This window comes from Pseudophryne corroboree, chromosome 3 (assembly GCF_028390025.1).
Source record: "Pseudophryne corroboree isolate aPseCor3 chromosome 3, aPseCor3.hap2, whole genome shotgun sequence".
Lineage (NCBI taxonomy): Eukaryota > Metazoa > Chordata > Amphibia > Anura > Myobatrachidae > Pseudophryne > Pseudophryne corroboree.
In genome coordinates this window covers 564,219,552-564,245,411 of record NC_086446.1, presented here as the reverse complement: position 1 = coordinate 564,245,411, position 25,860 = coordinate 564,219,552, and the positions used below count along the sequence as shown (strand labels likewise).

The window sequence follows — 25,860 nt, the reverse complement described above, 5'->3', positions numbered from 1 at the left end:
GCGTACTAAATGATTGTTCTAATGTTAGGGTTTTTTAGATATGAATAACTAGGTAATATGTTTGCATTAGGGAGGCCAATCCCGGGATCAGGATCGGCGGGATCCCGGGATTTGGGCCCAAAAATGCCGGGATTTGAATCCCGGCATTGGAGCCTCCAATCTCAGGATTCAAGGGATTACAGTGCGCATGTGCGGGAGGGTTGGAAGTGGCGCAGGAGGGCGGGTGGGTGTAACTAATAACACTTACTATCATGCGGCCGCCATGGACACGCTGAACGCAGCAGCAATTCAAATGAAGCGCCGGCCGCCAGCCAATCAGAGCTGGCGGACCGGCAGCCAATTATGGAAGCTGCCGCAGCAGCGGCAGCCAATCAGGAGCGACTGCTGCGGCAGCTTTCCTGATTGGCTGCCAGTCCGCCAGCTCTGATTGGCTGGCGGCCGGCGCTTCATTTGAAATACTGCCGCATTCAGCGAGTCCATGGCGGCCGCGGCCGCCCACCTAATAGTAAGTGTTATTACTTACACCCACCCTCCCTCCCACGCCGCTACCAACCCTCCCGCACCACTACCTACACCCACCCTCCCGCACCGCTACCTACTCCCATAGGTGTGCGCAGACACTGACAGGCGGGTGCCGCTCCGGACTCCCCCCCCCCCCCCCCCCCCCCCCCCTCCACGGCACGGCATTATAGTGTTCTATCACCTCCCCTGTCCTGGACATAGACTGCTTACCTGGGCCGCCCAGGTGAGCAGTCTATATCCAGGACAGGGGAGGTGAGAGAACACTATAATGCCGTGGAGGGGGGGGGGGGGAGAGTCCGGAGCGGCACCCGCCTGTCAGTGTCTGCGCACGCCTATGCCTACCCACTCCCTACCTCCCACACTGCTACCTACCCCCTCCCTACCTCCCGCACCGCTACCTACACCCTCCCTCCAGCGCTGCTCCCTACATCTTTCACTGGTCCCTACTGCAATCCCGGGATCCCGGGAATCCCAGGATTGACCGTTTTTCAATCCCGAATCCCGGGATTGAAAAAACGGCCCGGGATTGGCCTCCCTAGTTTGCATATGTGCAGTAATGTCTGTGTAATTAGATACATCAACTATATCACAAGAATTCTATAAACAGCAGTTGAACTAAATGCTCTTTTCTTGTTTGTAGATGCCTCACCCATTCTACCAGAGAAACAAGCCAAACAAATTCTAAGGACGAAGCGCTCAGACAGAGAAAGAAAAGCCGGACACTCTGATGAACCAATGAGGGTAATTTCCTAGATAGCTTTACAATGTACACATTTGTTTCTGTAATACTGTAATATGACTTATTTAAACAATTGAGAATGATTGTACTCAGTTAAATGAAATAAGGGATGATGTATAATTGGGCCTAAGTGTATTTTATGGGCACAAATTGTGTATAAAAATAATAGTATGCAGCTTTTACTATGTAGGTGCAGACACAATTTACACCTACTTGTAAAGAGGAAGTAATGTGAAAACATTAGCCAAGTACAGTAAGAGCCTGTTCGGGTAAATACATCCCATGCAGGCATGGCTGTAGAAAGTGGGGGTCAGAGGCGGATTGGCCATAGGGCCTATAGGGAAGATTCCCGGTGGGCCGGCGCCCCCGTGGGGCCTGTTTTGTTTGTTAGACATAATGAATAAGATGCAAAATAATTTGCATATATGAAAATGACTTTGCCACTTAGCCTGTGATTGCAGATGATCTAGTGTATGCTCTGTCTGCCTGCTTGGCTGACATAAAAGATTGAGTGAATAGTGATTGGGATACAGTTGGTGTAATAAGCAAGAAAATATATCTTTCTAAAGAATGATATAGTTTCCTAAATTCTAAAGGTGTATCATATAATGTGCTCATGATATTTAATTTTATTTCTTTTTTAACTTCCCCCTTGATGCTGGACATGCCCACTATCTGGAAAATCTTGGGGGGAGGATGCTGCTACCATGGCCCATGGCTAGACCTTACACCTCTGGTGCTGCCCATGTGGGGCCACTAGTACAAATTTTTCCAGGGCCGCTTTTAGTTCCCAATCCGCCCCTTTTGGGGGTGTTGCCTAATCATGGTGGCATAGCCATGCCCCCATACATAAATGAAATATGAAAATATGGTATGTGCTGCATGGGGAGGAAGGGCGGGGGAGCAGAAGCAGATCCAGGTGGCGGCGGTGATCAATAAAATGCCCCCCCCACACACATCATGCAGGCAGAGCAGAATGCTACAGCTCACCACAGCCCAACACAGAGCGGCGTATGCTAGGCTGGGGATGGAGGCTGCTGCAAATAGTACCCACTCGCCTGGTGCCTTTGCATGCAAGTTTATAAATATACGTATAGTGTCTTTGCAATCAGAGTACCTAGGCAATAGGCATATGTGTGATGTAATGTACTTACTACTATTTCTATTACGTCCTAGAGGATGCTGGGGTCCACATTAGTACCATGGGGTATAGACGGGTCTACTAGGAGTCATTGGCACTGTAAGAGAGTTTGAGAGTGTGGGCTGGCTCCTCCCTCTATGCCCCTCCTACCAGACTCAGTTTAGAAAATGTGCCCGGAGGAGCCGGTCACAGCTATGGGAGTTCTATAGAAGTTTCTCTAGTTTTATTATTTTTCTTAGAGTTTAGGCACAGGGAAGCTGTTGGCAACAGCCTACCTGCTTCGTGGGACTTAGAGGGGGAGTAGTGTCCGCCCTGCGGGGTTCGAGCCACTATCTCCGCTGACAGGACATTGAGCTCCTGAGGGTGATGATAGTTAGCCGCCCCAGGTGACCGCTCACTCCGCAGCACTGCCGCCACCCCCTAACAGCGCCAGAAGATTCCGGTGGTGAGTGAGTCACTGGCCCCCCATAGCAAGCGGGGAGACGGTGTGAAGATGGCGGCAACAGGGTGGGAGCGAAGTATTAACTGCGCTCCAGAGGCTCAGCGGTACATAGTGCGCCACTGTGAGGGGCACCCTGAGCCAGCTCCTATACCCTACACTGGTCACCAACACTGTCAGGGACCTCGGTAACGCTGCTAGCACCATTCCTAAGGCCAGTATAGAGATGTGAAGAGCGGGAAGCAGCACCATGTTAAGGGGGTAGAGCTTCTCCTCAGAGCGGACCCAGCAGCGTTCAGTGCCATTTTCCTGCCTGCAGATCCTGTACAGAGACGCTGACTGGGAGAGCTGTCCCACCAAGCAACTCCAGCTATCCTGTGTGGTACCAGGGGGTTGTAGAAGGGGGGGAGGCAGTGAATTTACTGTGTAGTCTATTAAGGTACACAGTCAGCGCCAGGTAGTTATATTATATCTACCTAGGGAAGCGCTGTGTGTGTGTTGGCTCCAAGCTCTGTGTCTCTCTGTGGCATACTTGGGGGGAAACTGTGTCTGACATTTTCCTGTCTGTGTGCGTGTGTTTGTTGTCTCACATAGCCATGTCTAGGGACTCTGTCTTATGCTGCAGAGGACATTTCCTCTCAGGAGGAATCTATTCCATGTACACAGGAATGTAATGCTTTGTCTCAGATCCCTGTTAATGAGCCTGAGTGGTTAACCTCTATTAAGGGAATGATCTCTCAGATATCTACTAGGGTAGCTCATACTGAGACTGAAACTCAGGTTTTAAAGAAGTCTATGGCAATTTGGTCAGGTTCTATTCCTGTTCCTTCAAAATCCCCTAGCATATACCCACAGAAACGTGCACTTGGCCAGATTATGCAAGATGACACGGATACCGACTGAGGGGGGCGGCATCCCTTGCAAAGGGGGTGCAGCTGATGATTGAGGCCATTAGAGATGTGTTAAATATTACTGACACAACACCTGAGGAGGTTAAGGATGCTTACTTCACAGACAATAAGAAAGCCTCGCTAGCCTTCCCTGCGTCTAAAGAATTAAACGCTTTATTTGAAAAATCCTGGGAAAACCCGGAGAAAAAATTCCAGATGCCCAAAAGGATCCTGGTTGCTTTTCCCTTCCCTGAGGAAGATAGAAAAAATGGGAAAACCCACCCATAGCTGACGCATCTGTTTCCAGACTGTCGAAAAAGGTGGTTTTACCTGTCCCTGGGTCTACCGCGTTAAAAGAACCGGCTGATCGTAAGATTGACACTACGCTCAAATCCATATACACTGCTTCAGGGGTGGTGCTGAGGCCTACTATTGCCTGCGCATGGATCTCTAAAGCTATAGTAAAGTGGTCAGGCACGTTACTAGAGGATTTGGATTCAATGGATAGAAGTGACATTGAATTATTTTTACGTAACATACAGGATTCTGCGGGGTTCATGGTGGAATCCATGAAGGACCTGGGTACGCTGACGGCAAGGATATCTTCCATGTCTGTCTCAGCTTGCAGGGGACTCTGGCTATGCCAAGGGTCTGCAGACGCGGAATCCAGGAGAAGTGTGGAGAACCTACCCTACACAGGTCAGGCTCTATTTGGGGAAGCATTGGATGCGTGGATATCCACGGCAAACGCGGGTAAGTTACCTTTTCTTCCCTCATATACACCTTCTACGAAGAAACCCTTTTCTTCATCTGCAGCGCAGTCCTTTCGGAACACTAAGTCAAAAAAGTCCAAGCCTCCTACCACCTTCTTTAGAGGTGGGCGGGCAAGATCCAAAAAGCTTGCATCTGCAGGCTCCCAGGACCACAAACCTGCTTCTGGTACCTCAAAATCCACAGCATGATGGTGGACCACACAGCTGAGGGCCAGACTCAGACGTTTCAGCTACGTCTGGGTGTCGTCCAGCCTGGATCCCTGGGTACAGGATATTGTGTCCCAGGGGTACAGACTGGAGTTTCAAGAAACCCCATCTCACCGATTCTTCAAATCAGGCTTGCCAACTTTACTGTCAGACAGAACTGTCCTACAGGAAGCTATCTAAAAATTGGAAAAGTCAGAGGTCATTGTTCCAGTTCCACCTCATATGCACAACGTGGGTTACTATTCAAACCTTTTTGTGGTACAGAAACTGGATGGTTCGGTCAGACCAATTTTGAACTTGAAATCGCTAATCCCTTATCTAAGATGGAGTCTCTGAGAGTGGTGATCTCAGGTCTGGAGGAGGGGGAGTTTCTGGTATCCGTGGATATCAAGGATGTGTATTTCCACATTCCGATTTGGCCTCCGCACCATGCTTATCTCAGATTTGCACTGTTAGACAGTCACTATCAGTTTCAGGCACTGCCATTCGGTCTCTCCACGGCACTGAGGGTGTTCACCAAGGTGATGGCAACAAAAGTAATAGCATAGTGTGGCAGGGGAGGTACTTTGCCACCTGGAAGCTACTCACAGGGTCCTGTGGGTAGGTGGGAAGTGTGGATGGACCGAGTACCCATCCATTGGGCTAAGACCAGGTCTTATAGGCTTTTTAGCCCAAGAAGCTGCTTCATCAGCCAGCAGAGTCTCTCCCATTAGTCAGGGCTCCTGACGGCTGTTAGTGACCAGGTGATAGGTCTGCTAGGGACAGTGGGATCCGGAAGTCTAGGGCACTAGTGTCAGTATGCCGGGGCCTGATGGGTTCCTTATTAAGTAAAAGGGAGTGAGGCAGGGCCTAACCTTCCTGGTTGTTTATACTAAAGACAGTCATCTTTGATTTATGTGTATCTTTGAATTTGAGCAACCTGAATAAAAGGTATTTGTTGTTTTTGCACAAGCCTGGAGTCGGTCGCTGGTGGAATTTTTGTAGCAGAGCGCATTCTAGCAAGACTCCTGTTACAATAGATATTGCATTACTAGTGGGGCCCCATGTACTTGTTTATGTCCATTAAATAGTTCATGTAGCAGAACTCAGTCATAATAGCTATAGCTCCTTATTCAGTGATCACAGTTTTGAAAGTTTACAGTCTTATGTAAAATATGTAGCTCTTGCAGGACTAGACTGAATAAAATACAAAGAGCAAGGCCACAGTCAGACAGCCTTGCTACCCCATAACTACCTCCGTATAACTTCTGTGACAAAAGTATCTGTCCTTAGCTGACAGTTTCCCTGTATAGCTGTGTAACAGTGATGCTCCTTTAACTGCAGATTAACAACTGTAGTCAATTAATGGTGTCCTTGGATAAAACTAGCGGCTGATTGGAATTGCATTTCTAAAGTACTTATGCAGCTTTATGTTCCAAAACTATGCTTTCCTGTAGCATTTGAACTAAGATACAATGTAAGCAGCTGAACTGTCTTTTGTCCTTGAGGAAGGTTGTGATGTGTGGCTAGTGCAGCAGTGTTACCGACCTGTGTTACAAGGGTTAGGTTGGTCTCAATTAACCATCATAAGCTGACCTCTGTCTGCAGCAAGACACTAACTCTGCTCCTCCCACCGTCTGTTACGCCAAAGCAGGGCTAGCTCCAGGGCTGTCCTTCAAAAGGGAGGGTAGGCTGCGTGGCCTAGTTTCCAGCTACACAGTCAGTAGAGCCCATCACTATTCTACTCTGTCAGATGCCTGTCAGCCAGCACCATCAGAAGCAGTCAGATCCCCACAGGAGGCTGGTATTACAGATTGGCTGCTACAATGATGATCTCCGATCACGGGAATCGAAACTGGCTTAAGCTGTACAGCACTCCTGTCACAACCAGCAGCTGCCTCTGCTCCAAGTTGCTGCTCTGAGTCCCTCTAAGATGGCTGCTGCCCAACTGCCAACTGTCTCTGAAGACGGCTGCAACTGCCACTGCCAAAGCTGTCTCTCTCTCTCTCTCTGGGATCAATACGCCTGTTGCTTATTGGTCAGTGTCCCCATGCCAGACACAGCACTCAAGGCACAGGTAGCCCTATCCCTGCTGTAAGTTTAATAGTGTCCAGTCTGGGATGCACTCAGCAGGGGAAGGGGCACAAAAGTCACACTACAGCTCGTGGCAGCTATGATGGGGTGCCACAATCACCACACATGCTGGCTTCACTGGGTGCCTAGTCCCTGATTATACACTGCCACCAATGCATGTTGTGGCCACAGGATTGCTGACGACATACCCCACTGTCACCAATGTATAAGGGGCATAACATACAGGGCATCTTATGCATTTATATCTATATATACTATTACAATAGATCAGGTGCATATATACAGTATAAATAAAAAACAAGGCACTCCACAGTAAATGTATAAGGGGAGAAGGTTCTTTTGATGGGGTGCCACAGTAGGGGTGGTAGATGGTAGGATGGAGTAAGAGGTGCAGATGGTAAAATGGTGATAGAGGGATGGAGGAAGTGAGAGGCACAAAGGTGATAGAGGGAAGAAGGAAGTGAGAGGCACAGTGGTGGTAGAGGGAAGGAGGGAGTGAGAGGCGCAGTGGTGGTAGAGGGAAGGAGGGAGTCAGAGGCACAGTGTTGGTAGAGGGAAGGAGGGAGTGAGAGGCACAGTGTTGGTAGAGGGAAGGAGGGAGTGAGACGTGCAGGTTTAAAGAGGGATAGAGTTAAAGAGGACATAAGAGGAGCAGGGGTGATGTGAGATATAAAAGAAATGTTAAATAAACCAGATATGGGGAAGAGGTAGGGAACACAAGCTGGATAATTTTATATCCTATAAAATGGTTTCTTTAAAGCTATACAATGTTAATAAGTATCTGAAATTAAATTCACTTAATCAAAATCTCTAAAGCTTCTAGGGTTCTAGGTGTATTGCGGAACCCGGCCATTCTATTCAATTTTCCATACCCCCCCTTCTAAATTCACACTTCGACCACTGTGCTGTGTACAAAGTCACAGCGGCTGTGCTACAGCATACACCTCTTAATAAGCCCTACTATGCACTTAATAAGCACTCAAATAGAACTCAGCTATGTTTTACTCAGTTCTACTGAGTGCTGACACTCAATGGAGGGGGGGGGGGGGGGCAGGGTAGCTGGTACTCTTAACCCGGGCCTGGGCCTGTTGGATTTTTCTTCAACACTTATTTTATTATTGTTTTAGCATCAGTAGTGTGCACCTGTATCTTGGATTGTATACACTACTAATAAGACATAGAACACTCCCATTTTTCCAGTTTTTATTACAATTTACACTGTTTAAAATGGAGTCGGAGATCACCGGAGGTGCGGGATGCCGGATGATCTCGGATGGTTATTTTGGGGGGCAATCACTTACAAGGCTTGGTTTTGCTTTGTAAGTATTTGCCCCTTTCAAAAAAAGGTCCAAGATCGGACTCCGTTACATTACGCTGATAACCTCTGAATACACTCATGGCATTCTTTCTACACTAGAAATCAAATATTGAGTGGGACATTGTTCCCAACACTGTTGCAGAAGTTCCCACAAATGAGTTGTACATCTAGGTTGTGTTGCTTTCACCCTTTTATCCAATTAGGATCTGGACTATAGGTTGACATACATTAGGTCAACAGTCATTAGGTCGACCCCATATGGTCAACAGGCACAAGGGTGACATGGACAAAAGGTCAACATATGAAATGTTATCATGTTCAAAAGGTCAACAGGTTCATATGGTTGACATGACAATGGTCGACACACATATGGTTGACACTTTTTTTCATGTTTTTGGACTTTTTCCTTCCTTGACTATCCATGTCACACAAATCATAACCTTTAGTAACCTTGTGGTGAGTGAAGTGGAGCAGAGAGAGGGGACACGTTTCTACAATGGTGGTCCCAGATAAAAAACCTATCCTAAAAATGCAAAAAAAGCATAGCGACCATTTTTGTGTTGACCATTGTCATGCTGACCTTATGACCCTGTGGACCTTTTGGTACCTGCAGACAAACAGTGGTAGCTGCTCAATCATTCCTGGAGATAATTATATATCAGGTGCTATAAAAGGGGAGGGGTCACAACAAACAGCAGATGGGGGGGGGTGCTTCTCCCCCCCCCCCCCCCCCCTGGTATCACCCCCCAGCACACTAAAAACTACCTGTAACCATACCTGAACCTATCTGGTAATAGAATGTCAGAGATATTGGTCACATGCGTTTGCAAAGACATGTTTAGCTGCTGAGCTGCGCCAAGGCTTCTCTGATATCAGCAGTCCTAACACTACATAATGGCAGTGCCCACATATGGCCATGTGATTTGTCTACAGTAAGGCCTCATGATAAAGGCTCATACAAAAATGCATCCAGACAGTGGGCCAGCTTACCTGGGAGTCACCCCCAGGATCTCCCATCAGCACTACAAGGAACAGCATGCCTTCCAAATGCTGCTGCCATTCAATGCCTTCTCACACATGCACACAAACAGTGGTAGTTGCTCAATCATTCCTGAAGATAATTATATATCAGATGCTAGAAAAGGGGATGGGTCACAAACAAACAGCAGAGAGGGGGGGTGCTTCCCCCCCAGGTGTCCCCCAAACACACTAAAAATTACCTGTAACCGTTCCTGAACCTATCTGGTAATAGAACCTATAAACCTTTTCCAGTAACTGCCTTTTATATGTCGACATTTTGTCCATGTCAACCATGTGCCTGTCGACCATATAGGGTCAACCTAATGACTAGACTTACTGAATGGAGATCTCCTATACCACACCCTATCCAATTGATCCCAAACCAGCTCTATGGGGTATAAGTTTGGAGACTGTGCTGGCCATACCATCTTGTTATTTTCCTTGAAGATAGCTACGACAGCATCTATTCACAGGAGACATGGGGACTCAAAGAGCGCTGGGGCAAGCCCCCACAGTGACGAAAATGGTAGGAGTGGCTCCAGAGTGTGGCATTTCTGTGAAGCCACATCCCATTTCCATAAGTCACACACCTTTTATGGCACATGTGGTGAAGCAGTGCAAGAGTCCCACTTTAAAAAGTCTGGATGTTGTGAGGTATGCAAAACCAAAACCCACCCACTCACTCAGTGACTAACTCATCACTAATTCTCTTACTTCCTGATATGTTAGGAAGCTGAAATTCAACAAAGATATTCTTCAGGTGGGAAATAGGAAAACTAAGTAATTAGAATTTTAATAAACCTCCCCTAAGGGGATGGAAAGGGGGTTGACATAATGACATCATTACCGATGAGTGGCTTGCGTTACGTGAACGATAACGCCCAAACAGACAATCGTATAAAAATTTGCATTCCATTTACAGTGTGTAGAATTTAATAAATTACAAAAATGTTCCTGTCACTTTTTATAGTGTCTCTCACTCACTCACTCACTCACTCACTCACTCACTCACTCACTCACTCTCTCACTCTCTCACTCTCTCACTCTCTCACTCATCACTAATTCTCTTACTTCCCAATGTGTTAGGTAGCTGAAAATTAACATAGGTATTCTTCAGGTGGGAACAGGGCCGGCTCCAGGCCTACTAGCACCCTGAGCGAGAACATTTAAAAGTGCCCCCCCCCCCCCAACCCCCATGCGCTCCTGGAAAAGTGGGCGCGACCTCCTGGAAAAGTGGACGTGGCCTCGTAACTTCATATCATCAAACTATAAACTAATGTTTTCACACCCCCTCTACGCACACAATTAGCAGCCTTGCACATAACAGCCACAGTAGTCTTCCTTACACACAATGGCTCTCATTCCGAGTGGTTCGCTCGTTGTCGAGTTTCGCTATATTGCGATTAGTCGCTTACTGTGCATGCGCAAGGTTCGCAGAGCGCATGCGCAAGGTTATTTTACTCAAAAGTTAGGTATTTTACTCATGGCATAACGAGGATTTTTAATCGTTCTGGTGATCGGAGTGTGATTGACAGGAAGTGGGTGTTTCTGGGCGGAAACTGGTCGTTTTATGGGAGTGTGCGAAAAAACGCTGGCGTTTCTGGGAAAAACGCGGGAGTGTCTGAAGAAACGGGGGAGTGTCTGGGCGAACGCTGGGTGTGTTTGTGACGTCAAACCAGGAACGAAACTGACTGAACTGATCGCAGTGGCAGAGTAAGTCTGGAGCTACTCAGAAACTGCTAAGAATTTTCTATTCGTAAATCTGCTAATCTTTCGTTCGCAATTCTGCTATGCTAAGATACACTACCAGAGGGCGGCGGCCTAGCCAGTGCAATGCTGCTAAAAGCAGCTAGCGAGCGAACAACTCGGAATGAGGGCCAATGTCTCCAGTATAGTGTCAGATACACTTAATCTCTCCAGTATAGTGCCAGATACACACAATGTCTCCAGTATAGTGCCAGATACACACAATGTCTCCAGTATAGTGCCAGATACACACAATGTCTCCAGTATAGTGCCAGATACACACAATGTCTCCAGTATAGTGCCAGATACACACAATGTCTCCAGTATAGTGCCAGATACACACAATGTCTCCAGTATAGTGCCAGATACACATAATGTGCAGTGCCAGACAGACATGATATGCCCTCCAGCAGTGCCAGATAGACATGATATGCCCCCCAGCAGTGCCAGCTACACATGACATGCCCCCCAGTAGTGCCAGCTACACATGACATGCCCCCCAGCAGTGCCAGCTACACGTGACATGACCCCCAGCAGTGCCAGCTACACATGATAGTGTTCACTTTTTAGGGCAGGTTGCTGATCACAGGGAGGGCACATTTTTAAGTTAGGAGGGCAAAATGATGTATATACTGTAATGCTTGTTGTTCCCATTTCCACAAAGTAAAGCTTTGACAGTGCGCGCCGAAGGCGCGCAGCAAAAATTTAGGGGAGTTACTTCGTGGGGAAGGTGCGTGGCCACATTATAGTGGCAATTCACATTACACCACACAGTAGTGCAGCTAATACACATTGCAAAAGGTAGAACTTCCTATACACTTTGCGCCAGGCAGAGCACGTTAGACACATTGCGCCAGGTAGAGCACCGAGACACACTGCCCAGCCACAGACGCCTAGCGGGAACACTACATGATTTCCCCCCCAGCAGTGCCAGCTACACATGACATGCCCCCCAGCAGTGCCAGCTACACGTGACATGCCCCCCAGCAGTGCCAGCTACATAAATGGCCACACAGTTCCAGATGGATAAATGCCCCCACAGTGCAGATATGCCCCCACAGTGCCAGATACATAAATGCCCCCACAGTGCCAGATATGCCCCCACAGTGCCAGATATATAAATGCCCCCACCTGCAGTTATGCCCCCACAGTTCCAGATACATAAATGCCCCCACAGTGCAGATATGTCCCCACAGTGGCAGATACATAAATGCCCCCACAGTGCAGATATGCCCCCACAGTGCCAGATACATAAATGCCCCCACAGTGCCAGATACATAAATGCCCCCACAGTGCAGTTATGCCCCCACAGTGCCAGATACATAAATGCCCCCACAGTGCAGATATGCCCCCACAGTGCCAGATACATTAATGCCCTCACAGTGCAGATATGCTCTCACAGTGCAGATATGCCACCACAGTGCCAGATACATAAATGCCCCCACAGCGCAGATATGCCCCCACAGTGCCAGATACATTAATGCCCTCGCAGTGCAGATATGCCCCCACAGTGCCAGATACATAAATTCCCCCACAGTGCCAGATACATAAATGCCCCCACAGTGCAGATATGCACCCAAAATTCCAGATACATAATTACCCCCACAGTGCAAGATATGCCCCCACACAGTGCCCGATCCATAAATTACTCCATGATACCTGCGGTGGTGGTGGCAGGAGTGGGAGTGCCGCCGAGTACGCGGGCGGCTCTTCTAAAACTCACCGCCTCAGTGCCAGATATGCCCCCACAATGCCAGATACATAAATGCCCCCACAGTGCAGATATGCCCCCACAGTGCCAGATACATTAATGCCCTCACAGTGCAGATATACCCCCACAGTGCTAGATACATAAATGCCCCCACGGTGCCAGATACATAAATGCCCCCACGGTGCCAGATACATAAATGCCCCCACGGTGCCAGATACATAAATGCCCCAATGGTGCCAGATACATAAATGCCCCAACCTGCAGGCATAAATGCCCCAACGGTGCCAGATACATAAATGCCCCCACAGTGCCAGATACATAAATGCCCCCACGGTGCCAGATACATAAATGCACCCACAGTGCCTGATACATAAATGCCCCCACAGTGCAGATATGCACCCACAATTCCAGATACATAATTACCCCCACAGTGCAAGATATACCCCCACAGTGCAAGATATGCCCCCACAGTGCAAGATATGCCCCCACAGTGCAAGATATGCAGTGCAGGATATACCCCCACAGTACAAGATATGCCCCCACAGTGCAAGATATGCAGTGCAAGATATACCCCACAGTGCAAGATATGCCCCCACAATGTGCCCGATCCATAAAGTACTCCATTATACCTGCTGTGGTGGCCGGAGGGTGAGTGCTGCCGAGGACGCGGGCGGCTCTTCTAAAACTCCTGTGTGCGCGCTGCCCGGCGCCGGCGTCTAACGTCAGACGCCGGCGCTGCACAGCCGCGTACACAGGAGTTAAAGTTCAGACCAGGAAGCACTGCAGGCTGGCTCCAGGCACAAAGATGGCGGCGCCAGCGCGCGGCGCCCATTAGGGGTGGGGCCCCGCACGGCCGCTCTAGTCGAACGTGCCTGGATCCGGCCCTAGGTGGGAAATAGGACAAATACGTAATCAGAATTTTAATAAACTTCCCCTAAGGGGATGAAAAGTAGGTTAACATAATGACATCATTACCGATGCATGGCTTGTGTTGTGTGAACGATAATGCCCAAATGGACAATTGTATCAAAATTTGGATTGCACTGCCAGTGCGTACAATTTAATAAACTACAAAAATAGTCCTGTCACTTTTTACCGTATCTGCTACGGCTGCTCCTCGGGTAACGGCAAGAACCATGGATTAATATTTACTAACATTAAGACGTCTCAAATGAACATCTCTCTAAATTTACCAAATTTTTAACACTCATTTATATGTACAACCATGACAATCACAAACTCCTGTGCGAAGAACGGGTAGAACAGCTAGATGTGCACCAACCCCCATGCCATATGATTTGATTTTGATGTTAGATATGTATCTGCCTTGTGTTTTTGGATCTATATTTGATTTTTCCAAAACTACCCTTGTGTGTTTTGGGTCTCTATTTTTGTAAAAAAAAAATCATAAAAACATCTAAAATCACAGAATTTGGCCTTGTTTTTGTTCCTACAGTATTATTAGCGTCAATAACATTAATTTCTAGTCATGTCTAGTCAATTTTGACCACCTCAGAGCTCACAATATTTTTATCCAGTTTAGGCCAAAAGGTTGCACCAAGATAGCTGATGACTAAGCAAAGCCACAACAGTGGGCAGCACAAACATGTGGCACTTAAACTTCCAACATGGCACATCTAGGAAAAAGAATGGCGCTGCAGTAGCAGACAGGGTGGTAGTTTAATAAACTATGAAAATGTTTGTCGTCTACATAAAGAAAAGAGGTGCAAGATGGAATTGTCCTTGGGCCCTCCCGCCCACCCGTTTGTTGTGTGTGTGTGTGTGTGTGTGTGTGTGTGTGTATATATATATATTAAACAGGACATGCACAGTTTAACAAACCAATCACTTCAGCGACAGGCACTGCCAATTGTGGCTGAAATTATTGGTTTGTTTGAACCCCATAAGATGTACAGAAACTGACTCTACATAGGCAAAATGACGTCGTCATCATCATCATCATTATCATCATCATCATCATCATCCGATTCCTCATCCCTGCCAGTAAAGGTCTTCCTTGTGGAATTGGTAATTAATTTTGATGAACATCATCTTTTCCACATTTTGGGGAAGTAACCTCCTACGCCGATTGCTGACAAGGTACTCGGCTGTGCTGAAAACTCTTTCTGAGTATACACTGGAGGGTGGGAAACTTAAATAAAACAACACCAATTTGTGCAAGGGCCTCTAAGCTGCCTTTTTTTCCTGCTAGTAGTGACTATTTGACATGTCTATTTGGATGCTATCACTAAAATAATCATTAACCATTCTTTGAATGGTGACTGTATCAGTTGGAGTCACTAATTGTAGGCAGTTCTTTTCAGCCTGACCAGATGTCTGGTTGATCTGCATCACCTCCAGTTGGTCTGTTAGGAAAATTTAGTTTTTTCCTTATCAGGAGCAGTTGCCGGAGAAACTGAAGGGAAAGATGTTGCCGTGTCACATGCCACTTGAGCTGACAATTTGTCTACTAACAGCTCTATGCATCTCTTCAAATTTGTGTCTGTCTGAAAGAAAGATCCAATGCGCGACTTAAACCTTGGACCATGGCCCTAACTGTGTGGAGTTTGTATATTCTCCCCGTACTTGCGTGGGTTTCCTCCGGGTATTCCGGTTTCCTCCCACAATCCAAAAATATACTGGTAGGTTAATTGGCTCTCAACAAAATTAACCCTAGTGTGATTGTGTCTGTGTGTACATGTGATAGGGAATATAGATTGTAAGCTCCACTGGGGCAGGGACTGATGTGAATGGCCAAATATTCTCTGTAAAGCGCTGCGGAATATGTGTGCGCTATATAAATAACTGGTAATAAATAATAAATAAATAAATAAGTATGGTCACCAAAATATAGTGATCTGATTTCAAAAGATTGATTACCCTTGTATGCTTAGCAGAATTGTTTTTGTTTCAGCTCCTCCTTCAGTCTCACCAGCTCCTTTTCTAAGAGTCTAATAAGAGGAATTACCTGACTGAAGCTGGCAGTGTCTGAACTAAATTCACCTGTGGCAACTTCAAAGGGTTTGAGAACCTTGCACAACACAGAAAGTATTCCCCACTGTGCTTGGGTATGGTACATTATCCCTCCTTTCCCTATGTCATAGGTCATTGTGTAGCCTTGGATGGCCTTTTTCTGCTTCTCCGTCTGCTGATGCATATAAAGGGTAAAATTCCACCTAGTTACTACCTCTTGCTCCAGCAAATGGCAGAGCAAATTCAATAGTACTTGCAGGTGCTGCAATCTTTGACATGCACTTGTATGTCAAAAATGTCCAAAAAGTTTTTAGTCCACAGATAGCATCTCCTGCATGCCCATGTAATTTTAAAAAAAAATTTCATCTCCAAATGAATTGTGTGAGCAAAACAGGGTACTTGTTGGAATTGACCCAGCTATAATGCTCTCACAATATTGGTGGCATTGTCCGAAATCACAAAATCCCAGGAGAGTCCAAGTGGGGTAAGCCATTTTGCAATGATTTCCCAAATTTTTTCGAAGAGTTTGTTAGCAGTATGCCTCTTAGTAAATCCGGTGATACACAGACTAGCCTGCCTCTGAATGGGGTGTAGTATGGTATGCCGGCGGCCGGGCTCCCGGCGACCAGCATACCGGTGCCGGGAGCCCGACCGCCGGCATACCGACCGTGTGGCGAGCGCAAAGGAGCCCCTTGCAGGCTTGCTGCGCTCGCCACTCTGCGGACACGGTGGCGCGCTACGCGCACCACGCTATTTTATTCTCCCTCCAGGGGGGTTGTGGACCCCCACGAGGGAGAATAGCTGTCGGTATGCCGGGTGTCGGGATCCCGGCGCCAGTATACTGTGCGCCGGGATCCCGACATTCGGTATACTGAAGACCACCCTCTGAATGAACTGGTATTTATTAGGTGCTGCTGCTGCTGCTGTTGGTGCTGCTGAAGGCAATATATCTACCCAGTGGAATGTTACAGTCATGTAATCTTTAGTTTGCCCTGTTCCACTTGTCTACATATCTGTGGTTAAATGGACAGTGGGTACAATGGCACTTCAGAGGACACTAATTTTTTCTTAACATTCTTGTACATACTAGGAGTAGGAACTGCTTTTTTAGTGAAGTAGAATCTAGATAGGATTTGGTAGAGGGGACACAGGACCTCAATTAACTGTCTAAAACCCACTGCATTAATGGAGGATACTTGGACGCACATTGAATAACAGCATAGTTGTTATGTCATCAGTAATCCATTGTGCAACTGGGTGAATACTGTCATACTTGCTCTGTCTTGAAAAGGATTGTTTAACAGTTAATTGTTTTGATAAACAAAGTCTCAAGAATTCTTCTGGGGAAGCCCGTATTGGAGATAAGTCAGTCATGCTTATGAAATTAGATGCAGGACTACTGTCGATCATGATTGAGGATATTTATATGAAGGTGTTGGTGATGGAGATTGCAGGTACTTGGATCTAACAGAGAAGGGAGCTAAGTGATGCTGGTTGTTGTTACGTTTTTAGCCAAAGTTTCTGAATTTTTCAAAAACTTTTGATGAATGCGCCGCAAGTGACAAAACAGGGAGGTTCCCAGATGGCTTAGGTCCCCACCTCTACTTACTATGGCTTTACAAAAGCTACAGATGACACTTGTCTGGATTTAGGTAGAGATAACTCCACACAGAAGAGGTGCAATTATTTGTCTTTTACCCAGGCACGACAATAGGCTTTTTCATATCATGGGGAACATCTGTTTCCACTGGTGCCTGATTTACATAAACAACATCCTCATCAACATCCTTATTAGCACCAGCTACACAAATACACTCCTCATCCTAGTGCACTTCGACAGAAGCATCCTTAATTTCTATGTCAGCATGTTGACTTTTGCTGCTCACCCCCAGATTTTCACAGTGTGCACAAATGGAGGGAGGAGCCTACTCTTTGAGTACAGTATTGGAAAGGTCAGGCTCACACATGGCACCTGCAGACACACTTAGTGGTAAATTTACTATAGCTTCTAAAAGTGCCAAGAGAGATTCTATCATTTTCTCGGATGCATTAGAGAAATGATAGACAGAAGATGATGATGGTTGCTATTGGTAACATCACCTCTTTTCACTTTTAGAAACTTTAGTAAATTTACCCCTTAGACACTCCACAGGGATTTGTTATGTTTCTGAGCACACAGTTGGTTCCTGTGCCTTAACAAGTTTAATTTTTTTGACACTTCTACAGAGAATGGCTTACATCATCATAAGATGCAGAACCACCACTCATAAATAAATGCCAAGGCCTTAGCCTTTCTTTGCCACTTCGTGTGGTAAATGGCATATTGCCAATTTTATGTTTCTCAAGCTAACTTTATTTTTGATGTTTTTTCTTTACCACTATAAAAAGATATTGCGACTTTGATTTTACATGCCCTGACTTAAGCCTTCTATTCCCTTGTATTGTCATAACCAGTGGTAGCACCTGCAGCACTAGTATGTGCTTCCTGCTCTCCTCTCAATTGTATCTATCAACAAATACAAAGTGGGGTACAGCAAATACCACAATTTGTACAAAAAATGTACCACCTACAGTGTCACAATTTGTGTATGAGTCATAACTAATAATCTAACACTGTGGTTTACTTTTACCTACAGTGTCACACAATATGTGTATGAGTCATAAATAATAATCTAACACTGTGGTTTACTTTCACCTACAGTGTCACACAATGGGGAGATTCAAATGTTTGAAAAGTCCGTTGGGAGTCTGTTTTTCCCTCTCTAATAGACAGGAAAATACAGACACCCAACTGACTTTTCAAACATTTGACTCTCCCCCAAAGTGTATATGAGTCAGAAATAATAATCTAACTGCGGTTTACTTTCATCTATAGTGTCTCATAATACATGTATGAGTCAGAATATATATTACACTGCAGTTCACTTCCACCTACAGTGTCACAATACGTGTATGATTATACAATGCATTCTGACCGTCAGTGTCACAGAAAAATAAGTACACTGGGATATATCACCAAACAAATTAATATATATTATTTAAACTATATATTTAGCATTTATTTTGTTTAAAATGGGGCAGAGCACTTCTATATTGACAGAGCACCTCTGGAGGACACAGCACCACTTTATGGACGGAGAGAGTACACATGGAAGACACAGCGCCCCTTTATGGATGAAGACAGTACCAGTACCACCCCTGGGTGGGCAACACAGCACCTCTGGACTTTGACCGCATAGACACGTCCGTTCAATACAAGTTCCACAGCTGTAGACATTAGTGTACTGGTGTATTTCAGTGGGAGTCAACTAGTAAGCGGATGGAGGAAGGGAGGGGGTTGGGCACAAGTGGGCCTTTTGCACACTGATTTTTAAAATGTTCCTAGCTTTGACCCTTAGTTAAGAATGTGCTCCTGCTGTATATTGTAAAACAGGGGTGGGGAACCTCCGGCCCGCGGGCCGTATAAGGCCCGCGAAGCCGTTTGGTCCGGCCCACCCGCTCCTCTCAGTGAGACACGCCACCGCACAGTCCGGCGGCAGCGTGTCTCAGCTGTCACCACACGGAGTATAGCGCGGCTATTGTCGGGCGGCGGCGGCGTGTAGGACTTGAAACCAGCCGCCGGTTCGTGAGCCAATCAGAGCTCGCGGACCTGCAGCCAATCAGGAGCCACGGCTGCCGGTCCACGAGCTCTGATTGGCTCTCGAACCTGTGGCTGGTTTCAAGTCTTACACGCCGCCGCCCAACATAGCCGCGCTCTCCTCCGTGTCCCTGCCGATAGGAGCGGTAAGCGGGACGGGGGGACGGGGACGGGGGGGCATCTGTATACCTGGCACTGTGGGGGGGGCATCTGTATACCTGGCACTGTGAGGGGCATTTGTATACCTGGCACTGTGGGGGCATCTGTATACCTGGCACTGTGGGGGCATCTGTATACCTGGCACTGTGGGGACATCTGTATACCTGGCACTGTGGGGACATCTGTATAACTGGCACTGTGAGGGGCATTTGTATACCTGGCACTGTGGGGGCATCTGTATACCTGGCACTGTGGGGGCATTTGTATACCTGGCACTGTGGGGGCATCTGTATACCTGGCACTGTGAGGGGCATTTGTATACCTGGCACTGTAGGGGCATCTGTATCAGTGCCGTTGCTAGCGGCGGGCGAGCCGTGCAACCGCACGGGGCGCCCGCCGCTGCACTTTGTTACTTATTATCGCCTCTGCCTGAGCGCTCCTGCTCGGGGGGCGGAGTTTCGTGAAATGACGCGTTTGCGTCGTGACGTCTCGGCGCAAACGCGTCATTCCGCGAAACTCCGCCCCCCGAGCAGGAGCGCTCGGGCAGAGGCGATAAGGAGATAAGCATGGAAGGAGGAGGCGGTCGGCGCGAGGGACGTGAGTCGGCGGGACCGAAGAGCGGGAAGACGTAAGTATTCTCTCTCTCTCCCCCCCTCTCTTGAAACCTGCCTGCCGCACTGTGTAAACTGGGGACACCTGCCTATGGGGATACCTGCCTGCCGCATTGTGTAAAATGGGGACACCTGCCTATGGGGATACCTGCCTGCCGCACTGTGTAAAATGGGGACACCTGCCTATGGGGATACCTACCTGCCGCACTGTGTAAAATGGGGACACCTGCCTATGGGGATACCTGCCTGCCGCACTGTGTAAAATGGGGACACCTGCCTATGGGGATACCTGCCTGCCGCACTGTGTAAAATGGGGACACCTGCCTATGGGGATACCTGCCTGCCGCACTGTGTAAAATGGGGGCACCTGCCTGCCGCACTGTGTAAAATGGGGGCACCTGCCTGCGTACTGTGTAAAATGGGGATATCTGCCTGCCGTACTGTGTAAAATGGGGATATCTGCCTGCCGTGCTGTGTAAAATGGGGATATCTGCCTGCCGTGCTGTGTAAAATGGGGATACCTGCCTGCCGCACTGTGTAAAATGGGGGCACCTGCCTGCGTACTGTGTAAAATGGGGATATCTGCCTGCCGTGCTGTGTAAAATGGGGATATCTGCCTGCCGTGCTGTGTAAAATGGGGATACCTGCCTGCCGCGCTGTGTAAAATGGGGGCACCTGCCTGCGTACTGTGTAAAATGGGGATATCTGCCTGCCGTACTGTGTAAAATGGGGATACCTGCCTGCCGCACTGTGTAAAATGGGGGCACCTGCCTGCGTACTGTGTAAAATGGGGATATCTGCCTGCCGTACTGTGTAAAATGGGGATATCTGCCTGCCGTGCTGTGTAAAATGGGGATACCTGCCTGCCGCACTGTGTAAAATGGGGGCACCTGCCTGCGTACTGTGTAAAATGGGGAGATCTGCCTGCCGTACTGTGTAAAATGGGGATACCTGCCTGCCGCACTGTGTAAAATGGGGGCACCTGCCTGCGTAGTGTGTAAAATGGGGATACCTGCCTGCCGCACTGTGTGAAATGGGGGCACCTGCCTGCGTACTGTGTAAAATGGGGATACCTGCCTGTCGCACTGTGTAAAATGGGGGCGCCTGCGTACTGTGTAAAATGGGGACACCTGCCTACCGCACTTTGTAAAATGGGGACACCTGCCTGCCGCGCTGTGTAATATGGGGACACTTGCCTGCTGTAATGTGTAAAAAGGGGACTTTTTTATTTTTATTTTTTTCCCTCTGTGGTGGGTGTGATGATATCAGACGAGGCCACGCCCACTTTAATGAGACCACGCCCATTTTAATCAGGCCACACACCCTTGTCGGGAGCGCGCGCGCCTTCGGCGCGCGCATGCTTTTTCTTTTTATGGCTATATGGGGGGGGGGAGGGGGGGGCGCATTTTTAAATCTCGCACTGGGAGCAAAATTGTCTAGAAACGGCCCTGATCTGTATACCTGGCACTGTGTGGACATCTGTATACCTGGCACTGTGGGGGCATTTGTATACCTGGCACTGTGGAGGCATCTGTATACCTGGCACTGTGAGGGGCATTTGTATACCTGGCACTGTGGGGGCATTTCTATACCTGGCACTGTGGGGGCAATTGTGGATCTGGCACTGCACTATTGGGGGCATATGTGTATCACGTCCCATTTTAACTGGCTGATAAAGCTAAATATTTATCATATATTATACCCTTTATGAGGTCTAAGAACACTGTACGCTATCTACGTATGAAGTACCGTAAGGGTACGCTAGTTGCGTAACAATCGCTTTGCCGTGATCGAGACGCTCAAGCGTCACGTTCACTCACGGCCAAGAGATCACAGGCAGGCACGTTATTGGCTGTTGACTAACGTAATGATTCGCTATAGCGTAGCGGACGCTCGGGACCACGAGGAGATCACCAGCGGCGCTGACGCTCACTATATTAAACCTTTGTATCTAAACCATAAACAGTGTATTGTGCAGTAAAACCTTAGTGTAATGTTAGAGTGTAAATGCAACACAGTATAACCTTATTACCTTAAAAGCTGTTTGAGCGTCACCGACGCTCTGAGAATACTAGACACTATAAGAAATACACAGATACCTGGGCTTAGGGTCCAACGCCTAATATGTATATATTTTGAATGATAAACTTGCAAAAGAATTAATACAAATACAAATCATACACTACAATATAACATAGACTACCTAACCAGATAACTACACAGGAAATATAATACAATTACTATTTAAAGGAAAATAAGAGAGAAAGAGGAGAAGGGAGAGGGAGAGAGAGAAATTGGCCCACAATAACAAGAAGATCAATATAGTTGCGGAGAAACACTTACGCACAAGGGGAAACGATCGCATGCGCCTCGATATCCAGCTCCCGATTATCAGCAATGAGAACCGTTGAAGAGAGTGAACTGGATATGGTCGGCCTGCCTATTTATGCCCCACACACAATGCAATTCAATGGTCCCTACAATCTCATTGTTCATTGGACACAGGAATTCGGCTTCGCATTATAACAAAAGGTCATAGGTTGATTCATACAGGTGGGCTGTGACTGCTTCCAACTGTTCAGGTGGGTGGGACACTGAGTTTCCCGCCGCATGACTAAATAAGAACAAATAATAGTAAATGGACATAAACTTCTTATGTCCATAACTATTCGCATGAGCGATTAATCCGCTCCAAACCAACACCGGAATATTGCTATTTAAATACTCTTCCGATGGGTATCAAACACCACTGTATGACCCCTGTTAGACCCTTCGTACAATACAAAGAGGGATCTCTCTGTTCAGGAACATGCTATATTAACTAAACTTTCAGAATCTATCAAAGGGACCATGATCTACAAAATACATTATTACTGAAAATATGTAACGATTGAGTCGCACGCTACGATCACATAAACTCTACCGTAAATACGCATACCGTGCGCCTGCGGGTGCCCGCGACTGTGAGTATGCGCACGCACGGGAGAGCGCACGCATGCGCAACGCGGACCAGAATGAGGTGCAAATATGGCAGTGTGTATAGAGATATTTTTCTGACTTTGACAGTCCACTCTTTGGCAGTCAATAATAACTGCCACCTTTTAAAACATTTCAAAAGAGAAAAATATATGTCAGGGGGTAATACATTTACATGGTTGGGTAGGGGAGGAGAGGAGAAGGTAGGAAAAGGGTATGACCTAGTGGGATAGCAGAAGCATGTGTGTATGAATCCGTGCTTGGGGGTCATGTATCATCGTGCCGTACGTGTTTTAAATCAAGCTTCGAGGTATTGCGAAGTATACATTTGAATTCCTTCTTATCCCGTGGTACGGGTCTGTGGATGGGCTGTCAAACTTTACCGAGCTCTTTTCGGCTTTGGTTGTAACAAAATGGGGGAGCACATTTTAGTTGATGATACATGAATGGGGGAGATATGTGATTGCTGATATCTGTGCCTGTATTCCCTATCGACTATGTGTGTCATTACCTGAGGGTTGTAGAAATGAAGAAAAGACATAATTACGGTAAATGCGGTGGTATTCTATGTCAGGTAAATGTACATTCGTCGATTGAGGTCTTGGTTGGTGTCTGTTGAATGCAGTCTTCTTTGTGCTTTTGCCCATAAGGTGCGAGCAAAAGCTGTCAATGTCCATAGATTTACAAAAGTGTTGGGCTAGCGTAATTTTAAAATTTCTAGGGAAACTGGGGATCCATGGCATAGTTCATCAAAAATCTGTGTATCAGGTTGTCAAAACTTCTTCTTTAATCCATCTGTTGTCTGTATATCGGCTCATCAAATTCCTCGTCCAAGTGGGTCTTTTTACCTTGGAGGAAACGGAAAAACAGGTGAAAGAAACGGACCGTAGAAATCGCATTTTCATCACATCATTGTTTCTACATTTGGGTCGTAAATCAAGTCCATTGGAATTACAGTTTCCTCACTCCTCAAACTCATTACCCTTGTACGATGTTTGCACTTCATTAAAGCCTGACCGCATCTAAATATCAAACCAATCGTTATGATAACACCTAAGATACATAGGAGAAACTTCCCAACATCCATTATGACTCCTTGAGCCCAGTCTCCTAAACCAGAGAACCAATTTCGCGGGTTCAACCATGACACCCAACCAGTCAGCTCATTACCTACAGCAGCAAGAGTGAGATTGTGTCTCCTGCGAAATTCCCACTTCAGTTGGAGAATATCGTCCATCTTTTGGTCTATGACCTCGACCGGGTCCTCGGTGCTATTCGTAATATATGTGCAACATTTCACGCCGTATTGTGTTGCCAGTGTGACACAATATCCGCCTGTCACTGCTGTGAGGTAATTAAGAACCATTCTATGCTGTACCAGTTTTGTTTTATAAGCTTGAAGTTCCCTTCCAGTATACCTAAACGTGTCATCATACATTTCAGTGATATTATCTAACAAATTGGCGAGCGCCGATATGTATTTATAATTCAGCACTCCTCTAGCGGTGCGGGTGAAATCTAACGCGATTAAGAATTGAATCCCGGTGGATTCACTTATCAGATCAGAGGCCGGATGCTCTGTCTTCTCTATCAGGTGCCTCTTAACAACGTGCTCGTAATGGGTGTGAGTATAAGGAGCTTGGGCACCACGGTGTATGTCTTTCATTTTGTCATGTGATACAGTCATTACTTCAGGCAGTACTTTTCCAATATAACACAATCCTTCAGAGTTTGGGGCAAGCCACTTGTACGCCTTTCTCCCGCATATGAAATATGCATCATCGGGGAGAACATATGGGACGGAGTAGGACATAACCATATTACACACCTTCCATGTGAAATCTCCTAACCCTAATTCTTCCATCTGTTTAGTACACGTATCAGGTTGTACGATATGTGCACAGTATCCTGGTGATACCTCTCCAACTCTAGTAATCCTATTTCCTAAGGTATACCTATACCGGAAAGATTTTCCTCTACTGGCTATGTGGCGTACAAGCTCTGTATCTGTAGGCATTCTATCTGCTCTATGCGAAAAGGTCATGGTTTGGTTACTCCATGACACTTCCCAATTTCCCGGCTTTCGGGGATTGGAGATGTTGAAACATAATAGGGACCTATCCACATGGTATTGGTGGAGCTTCAAACTAGGAGGACTGGAGATATTAAACCTTCTGTCCACCGGTCTCCCACCACTTAACTTAAGTACCTCCCCTATCGTTAAAGGAAATGGTACTAGCCCTGATTTGCTATGACCTTGAGGTACTTGAGAGCATACCCAACAATCTGTTTTATTTAACACACTACCCACTAAGGAGTGATAGTCGCTCAATGGATGCCGGTCCATATGGATATTAAAACTGGATTGGCATTTCTTAATGCACCCATCCTCAATGACATTGTTACAGAGCCGACAGATACAGTTTTCTTCAGCTAACAATCCTTCACAATTCCTTCTATGGTCAATGTTATCGGATCGTTTTCTGATACTCGCCTTTGCTTGTTGATTATGCTGTTCTTGGATAACTACACCTCCATCTCTGTCATCAGAACCCATTCCAGAACCTCTCTCGACCTCCATGGTACTCTCGCCGGAACAGACTGCTCTGGTCAACATCATGGTCAACAGGAAAATCCGGATCACAGTCTCTTGGGGCAAGTCCATCTTGTAGGAGGAAACGGAGAAGAATGAGAAGGGGGAAAGAAAAAAAAATAATTTGAGGGAGAGGGGATGGGGAGTTGGAGAAAAACAATAAAAGGGAACAGGGGATCGACAACTGCTTTTGGTCTTGTGATTTTCAATGCTCAGGTGCCGCCTCAGTCCTCCTGGAACAGACACTCCAGTGATACAACCTCTACCGTCTGTTCCTTATCACGGGGCCTCTCTGGATCAGCAACCTTTTTACATTGGGACGAATGAACCCA

The 25,860-nt window shown here is 46.9% G+C and overlaps 1 protein-coding gene across 2 annotated transcripts in view; it reads left to right on the top strand.

The window, feature by feature from the left end:
* The window catches only part of C3H17orf67 (chromosome 3 C17orf67 homolog), a 98,883-nt gene that overhangs the window by 30,215 nt on the left and 42,808 nt on the right, over window positions 1–25,860 (top strand). For both annotated transcript variants that reach the window (XM_063961284.1, XM_063961285.1), the window contains exon 2: window positions 1,163–1,263. In XM_063961284.1, coding sequence (XP_063817354.1) covers window positions 1,163–1,263 — 101 coding nt within the window. The remainder of the gene's footprint in view (window positions 1–1,162; window positions 1,264–25,860) is intronic.